General features: G+C 39.6%; 1 protein-coding gene across 2 annotated transcripts; it reads left to right on the top strand.

Annotated features, from left to right (window-relative positions):
• Positions 1–1,214: 1,214 nt before the first annotated feature.
• Positions 1,215–12,576, top strand: dcaf7 (ddb1 and cul4 associated factor 7). Of its 2 annotated transcripts, none has more exons than XM_061749241.1 (7): positions 1,215–1,686; positions 3,251–3,409; positions 5,578–5,689; positions 5,766–5,884; positions 6,863–7,072; positions 8,461–8,578; positions 9,978–12,576. In XM_061749241.1, exons 1-7 carry the CDS (start codon positions 1,549–1,551, stop codon positions 10,151–10,153), a joined length of 1,032 nt encoding a protein of 343 aa, XP_061605225.1. In that variant the 5' UTR covers positions 1,215–1,548; the 3' UTR covers positions 10,154–12,576. The 2 variants fall into 2 exon arrangements, with proteins under 2 accessions (XP_061605225.1, XP_061605226.1); XM_061749242.1 differs by having other exon boundaries at positions 1,228–1,686; positions 9,981–12,576.
• Positions 12,577–13,469: the final 893 nt, after the last annotated feature.

Below are 13,469 nucleotides of genomic sequence, written 5' to 3'. Positions count from 1 at the left end.
GAGTTTTAACTACAGTGTTCTGATACAAGTAATAATTTCCCTAGTAGTCACTTTTTACAATTATGTACTGTATGACAAAAGAACCACCGAAGAAGATATTTGTGTCCAGTGTCCATGAACGCAACTCGTGTTCTCACGCAGCTGTGACGTAATTCCGGTGAAGGCCCCGGCCGCAATGAATGGGTTGCCAAATTCAGAGTTTGTCCGCCGAGATATGAAGGCTCGAATATAGATAGGTTTGTCCCGTAAGTCCCTAACAAAACCTGGCACTCATGAATGAAAATTAACTTTAGTTCGAAAACTGTTCATCAGGCACAAATGAACTAAATTCAGTTCACGTTAGCAGAAAATATGTACTAGTTGATGAACTAAGTTAATTGAACTCGCTCAGGTACAACACTGAAACATAGTAAGATGATAAGAATAGAAAAAAAAAAGTGTCATAGATTACTTTGAATTAAAACAAAATTGTATTTGTCGCTGATAGAAATTGGCAATATTCTCTCGGATGTGCTTCTATTTTTCTTTGTCACCTTTAAGGAGTTTTACAATTTTTTTTTCATTCACAATAAAATATGAATGTATTTGGCTTGAATGTGAAATTTGCCTAGTAGATATATATGTTTTACAGCATTTATGTTTTTATGATAGATGCCTATAGCGACAACACCATTTCTTCTTTATCAATTAGGTTATTATAAGTATTAAACAATAAAACTGAAATCTCAGTCTAGAATAATTGAGTGATGGGCTTATGGGACATTCATGAAATAAATGATAAAATCATTTATTGGTTAATGATTTTCAAAGGTCTCTGTAGTTCAGAGCTATATGGCTGCCGATTATTATTTTGAAGTCTACACTAGAATCATCTAATAAACTGAACATGTGAAGCGGTAATTTATGTTGGAGAGCTTTCAAATAAGATGTGCAGAGAAATGTGGAATGTTTTCAAACATTTCTGAACGAGTTGAAGGTCACATAACAGTCTGGGAGATCACTAACATGTTACAAAGTAGAAAATAGTAATAACATGCTCAAATTGATTGTTGGTGTGAAAGAAATACTGAGCTTATACTCAAAATGGATTTTAGGGGTGCAATCGGAAATGCACTAAGCTCTGCTACACTCCGGACAGTTCGGAAACAATGTTGCTGTTCGGTTATTCAGAGCGCCACACTCTATGGCCGCTATGACCGGGGAGACAAAGCGGGCGCGCCCCCAACCTTGAACGGTATCATTTGGAAGTACCTGTGCTGTAGAGGTAGTACTTCTACTAAATAGAAAGGCATAACCGGAAGTCGTCAAGTAGTTGTCCGCTAGCTTGACAGCTCTGTAGTTCGGAGAGAGCTATGGCTGACACTCTTTGTTGACCAAGTGGCCGTAGTATTGCAATTATAATAGTGTTCTGGTGGCGCGACGGCGACCACTACCGTCATTTCTACTAATTATTCCCACGGGTAGAACGAAAGTGGTCGCGTTCGCCTCCCCAAGAGGGCCTTAATTCGCGGTTAGCTAACGCGAGGGTGTTAGCTCCGCTCCGCTAGGATGTCGCTGCACGGCAAGAGAAAAGAAATCTACAAATACGAGGCGCCATGGACGGTCTACGCCATGAACTGGAGCGTGCGGCCGGACAAACGCTTTCGCTTGGCGCTGGGAAGCTTCGTGGAAGAATACAACAACAAGGTGCGTGCATTTTCTTTGTGTTTATTTATTTATTTATTTTTGCATTGGGCGGCCGTTTATTAAACCCGGGCTAAAGATAGTAACGCGATGGATGCTAATGCTAATGCTGGTTGTTTTGTGCAGTGGAGCACCAACGCATGATGAAATCATCTGGTTGGACTGGAAAAAATCTCAGACAGCGTTATTTTACAACCTAAATTCAAATTATTTGACTTAATTAAAAAATGCGATATTGTGGGATTGGTTTAAGTGTTAAGGAACGTTTAAAATGCCTGTTTATAAGTGTTTAGGAAGCGTTCAAATGATGCATCGTTTTTAATGTGTGTGTATTAAAATGTTAGATAATGTAAAAAAAATCGTTGTTTTCAATCAATTGTTATAAGTATTTAGGGAGCATTCAAAATTCACAATATAGTGTGTTCGCTTTAAACGTTTAAAGATGTTCAAAAATGCTTTTTTGAAATGTACATGTTTTAAAAACGGGCTGCTTTAAGTGTTTAAGTTAAAAAATGAATTCTTTTGAATGTTGAAAAATACATCGTTTTTTAATTGTATTAATGTCTTTTTTTAAACGATAAAGATGCGTTCAAAAATGACTGGACTCGCGTTACTGTTTATGAATATTCAAAAGAGATCTTGTTTGAACTGTTAGGGGGCGTTCAAAAGGCACTTTATGTATGGGTTTGTTTTAAATGTTTAGGGAGGTTTAAAATGCATTGTTTAAAATGTTTAGCGGTTGTTTAAAAGGACTTCTTGCTTTAAATGTTTAGTGATGTGAAAATGTCTTGTTTAAAATGTTTTGTAAATGTTTAAAAAGTCCTCGTTTACATTTTTAGGGAGCATTCTAAAATGACTATATTACTGTTTTTCTTTTAATATTTAGGGACTTAAAAACATCATAAGAATTTGCTTTAAACATTTGGGGACATTTATAATGACTCCTTGCTTAAAATGATTAGGACTGTAAAAAATGCATGGGGAGTGTTATAAAATGACTAGATTATGGATTTGTTTTAAATATTTAGGGAGTGTTCAAAATGATGCTTTTCTTTAAATCTGGGAAAGTTTAAAAATGATTGAGGAGTGTCACAATAACTTGTTTTTAAATGTTGGAGGCATCCAAAAAAATGCCTTCTTTTAGAGGGGTTAATCAAAATGATTTATTGCTTCAAATGTATGATTCAAGGGATGATTCAAGAATGACAACATTATTGGTTTGTGTTAGATGTCAAGTGTAAAGATGTTTAAATAAAAGTCTTGCTGTAAATGTTTAGGTTTGTTTAAAATGACGCCCTGCTTAAAATGTTTAAAAAGCTTACAAAAACGACTATTTTGTGGTTGTACTGTACATGTTAAGGGATTTTCAAAAACTACATGCTTTATTTGTATCTATATTTTTTCATTGTTTAGGGACTTTTTTTTTTTAAGCTCAGACAGCGTTAAAAAAATGATATGCTTTATCTGTTTAACCAGCATGTTTACATGATCAGTGATGGTTTTCGTGTGGATATAAATTATATTGTGTGTGTGTGTGTGTGTGTGTGTGGCTGTGTGGCACATTCAGGTCCAGCTGGTGGGTCTGGAAGAGGAGAGCTCAGAGTTTGTGTGTCGGAACACCTTCGACCACCCGTATCCTACCACCAAGATCATGTGGATCCCGGACACTAAAGGGGTCTACCCGGACCTGCTGGCCACCAGTGGGGATTACCTGCGCATCTGGAGGGTATGTCTATCACATTTAAGCAATATTTCCCATAGGAAATAATGTAAATCCCATTAATCTCTTCCAGACACCCAAAATCTGAACACATTTATAGAGAATAACAATAGTCTTGATTACAGAAAACAGTGTGAAATAAATAGAAATCTCTAATGAAGTAGATAAATGAACATTTGACATCACTTATATGTTTATTGAAGACTCTTGATTGCAGATGAACGATGGGAGGAGGGGAGAGACTTTGTACTTTGCTTTGAGTTTTTTCTTGAATTCTATTGTGTACCTTTCCATCTTTATCAAATGGCTGGCACTCTGAACCTTCTGTCGTATAGTGTAAAAACGATACCACAGACCATGGCAAGGCGTATTCCACAACGCAAGCAAAAGATGGATGAAAACGTTCGTCGAAACACTGAATTGTACGAAAGCTAGGACATACGAAAACCAAGGTTACGCTGAACTTTTAAAAATAGAATTCAGTGCAATTACATGAGTTCACTCGTAAGCTTAGTTTTTACTTTTATTTTACAGTGGTTGGCTTATTTTTTTGCACTTGTATAGAGAAAAGAATGTTGCTTAAAACATTGCCTGACCCTGGACTTTTTTTTTTCCTTTGTACATTACTTCCTATAGAGTTGTGCATTTCACTTTGGAGGTTCTACTGCAGAGACGGGCAAATTTCTGTGATCAAGGGCCACATTTGAGTTTTAAAACAGACAGATGGGCCAGCTTGTTCATAGATGAGGTTAAAATATTTTTTAAATATGCATATGTAAAATAGTTTAATAGTAGTAAAATAATTCAATCTTATTTAGATTTTATTAATCATGATTAGTTTATTTTTAATTAACCAATTAATAAAATATATATGTAAAATGGGATAGCTGATTATCTACAGTAAAATAAGAAATATATTATTGAGATAAATTAATACCGTTTTAACAATCCAATTTTTGCTAAATAAAATCAAAAACAACTAAATTAACGCAACACATACGAAATAAGATAATCCTGTAATGACCTCCACAGGGTAAATTCAGGTGTTACAGCAGCAGTATAGATAGGGCAGTGGTTCTCAAACTTTTTGCACCAAATACCAACTAAAAAAATACTTGGCTCTCCAAGTACTACGATATTGACCAACATTAAAATGCAGTGTTCATCTAAAACAAGACAGAGGTTTTATTCCTAAACAGTTATACTTTGTTTATTGTAAACCACTGGAACATTATGCAATTTGAACATTCATCCATGGCAAGGAAAGAGTTAAATATAGTAAAATATAAAAATGAAATATTTATTCAATTAAAATGTATTGAACATAAAGGTTGAATAAGAATTTTACCTAAATACGTGTTTAAAAACAAATTGTTATTTCCGATTATGTGGAAATGTTTTGAACTTAGTTAACAAAGAACTAACTTAATTAAATACAACTGAACTGTATTTAGGTCGGCGGCACGGTGCACGACTGGTTAGAGCTACTGCCTCACAGTTCTGAGGAGCAGGGTTTAATTCCCGGCCCCGCCTGTGTGGAGTTTGCATGTTCTCCCCGTGCCTGCGTGGGTTTTTTCCGGGCACTCCGGTTTCCTCCCACATCCCCAAAACATGCATGATAGGTTAATTGACAACTCTAAATTGCCCGTAGGTGTGAATGTGAGTGCGAATGGTTGTTTGTTTGTATGTGCCCTGCGATTGGCTGGCAACCAGTTCAGGGTGTAGCCCGCCTCCTCCCCGATGATAGCTGGGATAGGCTTCAGCACGCCCGCGACCCTAGTGAGGAGAAGCGGCTCAGAAAATGGATGGATGGATGGATGTATTTAGGTCGTGATTCTGTTTCATATCACTAGGGGAGCCCATGTACCACTAGTAGTACTTGAACCATACTTTGAGAATCACTGGTTTAGGGTAAAGCATCACACAGCAGATTGTGTAAAAACAAAAGCATTGGGGGGAAAAAAGCAACTTTTTCAAGGATAAAGTGGCATTTATTTTTTTGTGTTATGCAACTGTTCAACATACAGGACTCTTGATAATGTAAATGCTCGGTGGGCTGGATTAAAGAACAGAGCGGGGTGGACTTTGGCCACCCCTGTTCTAGCGTACTTTTCGACTGTCCTTTTTTCAGAGAAGAAGTGAAAGGTACAAAAAAAATGTACTCCACATTACAGGTCAGTGACACAGAAACACGTCTCGAATGTTTGCTGAACAACAACAAGAACTCAGACTTCTGCGCGCCGCTCACATCCTTCGACTGGAACGAGGTGGACCCTAACCTGCTGGGTAAGAACAAGAAGGAGAATCTAAGGAGCTGTTTGGCGGAAATGAGATCTGTCCTAACAATATTCCACCTGTGCAGGCACGTCCAGCATTGACACCACCTGCACCATCTGGGGTCTAGAGACAGGTCAGGTTCTAGGCCGCGTCAACCTGGTGTCGGGACACGTCAAGACGCAGCTCATTGCCCACGACAAAGAGGTTGGTGTGATGTAGGGCTGGGCCATTAATTCATTTCCGAGTTCAAACCGTGCACCAACAACATTACTGCAAACAGAAAGGAGCTAGTTTACAAAAGCACAGTCAACTTAACAACTTTTCCCACCCCTCCAGAGACAGTATTTCAAAAAAAGCGACTAGAGATTTGAATTCCTGCATTGATTTCCATGAGGCAAGGAGCCTAGGAGAAGACAATTGCTGAGTCAATTGCACTGAACATTGCCAATAACATGGTACCCATTTATATGGTGCAAAAGCAGTAATTTATCCACACGTTGGAAACCTTTGGCCCAATATACATGTATATTTAGAGCTGCAGAAGCCTTTTGGATTGACGGTGCAACATGTTTAATAAACAAAAAGAGTGTGGTTGCCTCATACATGTTTTGACAAAAGGGAAAGCAATTATTTCCACATTCCAGTGGTGCCTTGAGATACATGCTGTTGTGCGGACATTTTTTTACTTTGACTTGCGAGCTAAAAATTTGAGATAAGAGCGCTGTATGGTGGTAGTGAACGCAATTCGACTCACTTTTACAACAAGCAGCAATTTGGCAGATAGTGAACAATTCTTCAAAAAAAAGACACGTCAAGCTGTTTATTAAATTATGTCATTACTGTGTGTTTTTATAATACACAATATTATAGTGCTGTTTTTCTTATTAAAAAGAAGAACGTTAATGCTGGGGGAAAATCCTTGCTGGAAAAAAACGTTTTTGAATCTTGTTTGGTATTTGAAGAAATTAAGCAAATCCCTGAATTGAGAGGGGAAAAAAAAGCAAAGCAAAAGTTGATTTAAATAAAGTAATTGTCATTTGTGTTTCTACGAGTGAAGGGGGGGGACTTTTAAAAACGTGAATGTACTTTTTAGTTAAATTTTTTTTAATGGGGGGGAAAAAGGAGATTTAATTTTAAGGCCAAATCGCTAAGCCCTAGTTTGATCAAGTGATCCTCATGCAGGTGTACGACATCGCCTTCAGTCGGGCGGGCGGTGGCCGCGATATGTTCGCCTCAGTGGGCGCCGACGGCTCGGTGCGCATGTTTGACCTGCGGCATCTGGAGCACAGCACCATCATCTACGAGGACCCCCAGCACCACCCGCTGCTGCGCCTCTGCTGGAACAAGCAGGACCCCAACTACCTGGCCACTATGGCCATGGACGGCATGGAGGTCAGTTTCGTGGCCGCTTAACATATTTATAAGGCCAGTTGTCATAAAGAGAGCGTCTGGCATCAGGCATCATCTTTAATGCAGACTCTTTCAAATTCAGCATTGTGGTATGGGACCTTTACTGAAAACTAAATTGCTTTTTGATGTTTACCAAATGCAGACATAAGGTTGACCATTGTCTATATTAATTTAAGACTAAATTGTCTGTCTGAAAACCACGTTTGGTTCTTTCAAGACTGTATTGTGGTCGATGTTTACAAAATACATGTTAAGGTGATTTAAGACTAATTGCCTTTGATCTTTAATTTCAGTGAAATCAGAATTGTTTACGTTGTAGATGTTTACAAAATGTTAAGTTCATTCAAGACGCTAAATTGTCTTTTAAGACTGTGGTCCTAAAATAATATACTGCCTTTGAAGTTTATGAAAATTCACTTCATTGAAAACAAATGGTCTTTGTTTACAAAAAAAAGTTCTCTTCATTTAGGATTAAATTGTCTTTGCTCTTTAAGGTAATTGTTTACAAAAACATGAAATTTACTTTGCTGTTAAGAAAACATGAAGACAGTACAATAAAACAACACATCAACGAGGTTATAAAATAAAAGCAAAAAAAACAAAAGAAATGTACGTTTGACTACAAATCATGTTCGGCTACTTGAAGACTAAATTGTCTCTGTTTACAAAAACAACGTATGTTTGGCTCTATGAATAATCTAAATTGTCTGATGTTTACAAAAACATGTTTGGCCCTTTCAAGACGCTAAATTGTATTTCTTTTAAAACAAATTTGAAGACTAAATTGTCTGATGTTGATTAAACTCTTATTTTTACAAAAACATATGCTTCATCCATCCATTTTCATGATCGCTTATCCTCACTACCTTCGGGCGGGAGGCGGGGTACACCCTGAACTGGTTGCCAGCCAATTGCAGGGCACTTAGAAACAAACAACCAGTCGCACTGACATTCACACCTCAGGGCAATTTAGAGTCTTCAATCAACCTACCACGCATGTTTTTGGGATGTGGGGGGGAAACCGGAGTCCCCGGAGAAAACCCACCCAGGCACGGGGAGAACATGCAAACTCCACACAGGCGGGGCCGGCCGGGATTTGAACCCCGGTCCCCAGAACTGTGAGGCAGATGTGCTAACCAGTCGTTCACCGTGCCACATATGCTTCATTCAAGACCAGATTTTCTTTGTTTACAAAATCATGTGCTAGGTTCATTGGAGATTCCTAATTTTCTTTAATCTTCACAAAACCATGCATGTTAGGTTTTGTTTCAGGAAGTATCAGGCGCCATGAATTGCTTAACCGCAGACTCTTTAAACGTCAGTGCACCTCCGACATATCTAATCGTGTTGTGTGCGTTTGTGTGTAAAAGGTTGTGATCCTGGACGTGCGTGTGCCGTGCACGCCGGTGGCTCGCCTCAACAACCACCGAGCCTGTGTCAACGGCATTGCTTGGGCGCCACACTCCTCATGTCACATCTGCACTGCAGGTAAATCACACGCCTACACACTTTTTTCTGGTCGTCCTACTTTGCTCCTTGAAAGAAAGAGGAGGTATCGTACAGAGCAGACACACAGAATGCACTGCACAAGATATTCAATATTGTCATAATTCGACGATCCGATCAATGACGTCATTGATCGTTTCTGCAAAAGACATTTACTCTGCGCTGCCGTCGTGCACACTAAATTTGAATCCAAAAGCTAGTTTATTTTTAGCCTTGTCGCATGTCTTTTGACGTAGTACTGTAAATATCTGTTGGCCAATAAAGTTATTTAAAAAAAAAACAAAAAAAAAACATGTTGGCGGTGTGGAACAGACAACACGTCTGAGACAGATAACACATAATGCCCGGATCACACTACAAGACAAATTTGCTCTTTCATGATTGCACTATATCAGACTACTGCAATACAATCTTGTATTCCGATACCACCGCATCCTGTTTTTTACGATCACTGGGCTTTAATCTTGTCAACTCAAATGCGACCGGATACACTCGTTACCGTGGCGACGAAAACAAGAGTGGATCGCGTCGACTGTATTATAAGGACAAAATGGAGAAAGACTTATGTTTGTGGTCACCGGTGCTCAGTAGAGGAGAGGACGTTCATTTAAGGCTTGCTTGAGGTATGTTAACGTACTTTTAATACGATACGGCTCGCAAGCAGGCAACAAAACGTTATATAGCCTTGCAAGCTAGTGGTAGCACGAACGGTTGTACTTAAACATGCCGCCGTTCTGTCGAATCATGCTTTAAAGTTTCGGTGTGGGTGAAGTAATTTAATTAAAAATAAAGTAATTTAATTACAGTAAGTTAGCACCCATTATTTCTGTCATGTTGTAATGTTGGTTTGACCTGACTGATTAGAATACACGATCTGACTAGAGCAGTGATTTCCAACCTTTATGGAGCCAAAGAACATATTTTACAATTGAAAAATCTCACGACACACCAACAAACAAAAACGTCACAAAAAGTGGATAGATTAATTACTGTATTACTGTACTGTATTTACTTCCTGCCATCTAATAGAAGACCATTCATTTGTTCTGTCTGTCACTATGCCTCACTGGCATAAATAGAGAGAAAAAGATACATTATTTATTGTAAATATAATTTTTTGAGCAATGAAGTACACGAGTATATACAGTAAATGAACAGGTCATTTAAATAGACACATTCCTCAATCTTGTGATCGGTTATCGTTTTTTTAAACTCGCTGATCGGGCCCAAAAATCCTGATCGTGTAAAGCCTAGTTACTTGGCATACAAGAGTAACCCCGAACCACACGTTGCTTTACCAAGTCACACGACTAGCGTGTACTTGCGTTTGAAACAGCACGTCTTCTTCTACCTCTCGTGTTTTTTTCTCTTCCTCCCGCGGTAGCCGACGACCACCAGGCTCTGATCTGGGACATCCAGCAGATGCCGCGTGCCATCGAGGACCCCATCCTGGCGTACACGGCCGAGGGCGAGATTAACAACGTGCAGTGGGCGTCCACGCAGCCCGATTGGATCGCCATCTGCTACAACAATTGTCTGGAGATCCTGCGTGTCTGAATGGAGAATTCCTTCTTCTGTGGACTCGGAGTGAACTGTTTCGAGTGGACATACTCCGCAATAAGCCTGGCTTTTTTGTCTTTGACGCCATTTCTCTTCTTCTTCTACTACTTCTACATGTGCTCCAGCTCTTTATTTATTCTGCTCTCCGGGTAGATGTCTTGTAGTACCAAGGAGCTTCAGTTCTACGGTGACAAGAAAATTAATAATTGCACCACGATTTGTCATATTTTTTAGGGGGGAAAATATTTAACAAACGGTATATTTTAGAGATGTTTTAAATATATTTCTTAGTGAAAAAATTCCGAACTTTTTGAGGGAAGAAATTACTGAGAACATTTTTTTAATTGGCGGCACGGTGGATGACTGGTTAGAGCATCAGCCTCACAGTTCTGAGGACCGGGGTTCAATCCCCGGCCCCGCCTGTGTGGAGTTTGCATGTTCTCCCCGTCCCTGCGTGGGTTTTCTCCGGGCACTCCGGTTTCCTCCCACATCCCAAAAACATGCATGAATTGGAGACTCTAAATTGCCCGTAGGTGTGAATGTGAGTGCGAATGGTTGTTTGTTTGTATGTGCCCTGTGATTGGCTGGCAACCAGTTCAGGATGTACCCCGCCTTCTGCCCAATGATAGCTGGGATAGGCTCCAGCGCGCCCGCGACCCTAGTGAGGAGAAGCGGCTCAGAAAATGGATGGATGGATGGATTTTTTTAATTTCAGGGATTTTTTTTTTTTTGTTTGATCGAAAATCTGTTATTTTCTAGAGAAGTCGTAATTATATATATATATATATATATATATATATATATATATATATATATATATAGATTATATTATATATTGAAGTCAGAATTTAACAGGAAATGGCGTGTGTTTTTTACAATTATCAGAAGCTGGAGTGAACATTACTACTTGATGAGCCAGCATGTTTATCACAGTGTCAGACTATGCTTGTAAAATATCGTAAGAAAATCTCAAATATCAAACACATTTTTCTAAGAAATCTGATTTTTTTTTCTCTTTAAAAATATCCACATTCTCTGGAAAATTTATATTTTTTTTTTACCCCAAAATATATTTTATTTAATATTTTTAAAAGTGGCACGGCGGAAAACTGGTTAGAGCGTCTGCCTCACAGTTCTGAGGACCGGGGTTCAATCCCCGGCCCCCCCCCTCTGTGGAGTTTGCATGTTCTCCCCATGCCTGCGTGGCTTTTCTCTGGGCACTCCGGTTTCCTCCCACATCCCAAAAACATCCATCCATTTTCTGAGCCGCTTCTCCTCACTAGGGTCGCGGGCGTGTTGGAGCCTATCCCAACAACCATTCGCATTCACAGTCACACCTATGGGCAATTTTAGAGTCTCCAATTAATGCATGTTTTTTGGATGTGGGAGGAAACCGGAGTGCCCGGAGAAAACCGCCGCAGGCACGGGGAGAACATGCAAACTCCACACAGGCGGGGCCGGGGATTGAACCCAGGTCCTCAGAACTGTGAGGCTGACGCTCTAACCAGTCATGCATCGTGCCGCCCAAAAACATCCATGGTAGGTTAATTGACAACTCTAAATTGCCCGTAGGTGGGAATGTGAGTGCAAATGGTTGGATGTTTGTATGTGCCCTGCGATTGGCTGGCAACCAGTTCAGGGTGTACCCTGTCTCCTGCCCGATGATAGCTCCAGCACACCCGCGACCCTAGTGAGGAGAAGCGGCTCAGAAAATGGATGGATATATGGATGTTTTTAAATTCCCATAGTTTTCTTGATTTTTTTTCTTGAATTTTTTTTCTCAGATGTCTTTTTTTTCCCTGAAATTTTGTTTGTCTCAAACTTTCCCCTCTCCAATACTTCATTGTTTAATTTTTTCCCCTCTAAAATCAAATTTTTTCCTGGAAAATAACACTGCTTCCTTGAAAATATACATTTTCCTCCTAAAAAATATACGACTTTAATCTGGTAGCGTTATTTCTTTTCAAAGTGTCCCTGATATTCCTCAGTATGGTAATACTTGGAACACAGAAGAAGGTTTTGACAATATTCGTGAGATGAGCTCCATGATTTTGGTTGGTTGTTGTGAAGACTGATTACGGATTCCACCTTGTTCTTCCACCGGTGGTTCAAGGGTCGCTACTTAGACTCTTCCCATGGACAGCAGCAACTCCTGACTGTGTTCATTTCTTTGTAAACGCCTCAGCTCCTTTTCTTACATCACTCGCCTGTGCCGAAAAAAATTACGTTTGTCCTCTCGTCTTGTTCCACGCATCGAGGTCGTGTCCTTGTAGCATGCCATTACAAGGCAAGGAAAAAAAAGTGTACATACATATAAATTAATCCATTTAAACATGTCCGATAGGGAAGTGATCAAGTTGTAGCCTTTGTTTTTTGCATTAGGTCTCATGGAATTTGCTCTAATAAATTGTATTCCTCCATGTGTCAACTCTGTCTTAATTATAGATACATATTAATCAATTTATTATGCTAAATGTGTTAAGCACTGTATATTTTTTGTATTATTACCCACTGTAGGCTCTTGCCTAATGGAGTCATCAAAGTCCTGCCCTGAGCTCTGAACGCACCAATCAGGGCGCTTGTCTGAGTTGCCCAAAAATTAAATACCGAATTCTCTCATCCATGTCTTTATGGACCTTGCTTTGTGCAGAGGTGCAAAGACAGGAAGGGGTAATCCCCAAACTGTTGGCCTGTCTGAAATCTCTTGGTATGCTGAAGCATTCAGAGTTCTTTTCACTGGAGTTCAGGGGCCAATATGTTGGACATTTCCAACTTTGTGGGAACTGCTTGGAGATGACTCCTTCCTGTTCCAACATGACTGCGCATCAGTACACAAATCAGGGTTCATAAAGACATAGATGACACAGTTTGATGTGGATTAATTTGAGTGGCCTGCACAATCCTGACCTCTACCCTGTAGAGCACAAAGTGCTAGAGGACTGCATCTTTTTGCACAATTGTCCCCAAAAACATTATACCGGCATTACCAGATAACTAGCAACCCTTTATTGCTCAGTGACTGTTTTTCTCGATGTCTTTGTGTCTCAAAGGTGTTCTCTGTCAATTGATTGTCTTTGTCGTACTCGAGCGGCTCCAACTACCGGAGACAAATTCCTTGTGTTTTTTGGACATACTTGGCAAAATAAAGATGATTCTGATTAGAGCAGAGACTGAGAGCCAGGCCTTCTCGTCCAACAACAGTGTGCAACCTATCAAATGCGCTGCTGGAGAAATGATCATAAATTCCTATAACCACACTCCTAAACCTTGTGGAAAGCCTTTCCAGAAAGGTTTAAGATGTTATAATTGCAGA

This window comes from Phyllopteryx taeniolatus, chromosome 16 (genome assembly GCF_024500385.1).
Source record: "Phyllopteryx taeniolatus isolate TA_2022b chromosome 16, UOR_Ptae_1.2, whole genome shotgun sequence".
Taxonomy (NCBI): Eukaryota; Metazoa; Chordata; class Actinopteri; order Syngnathiformes; family Syngnathidae; genus Phyllopteryx; species Phyllopteryx taeniolatus.
The sequence above is the reverse complement of the archived record's forward strand: the minus strand, read 5'-3'. Positions and strand labels throughout refer to the sequence as shown.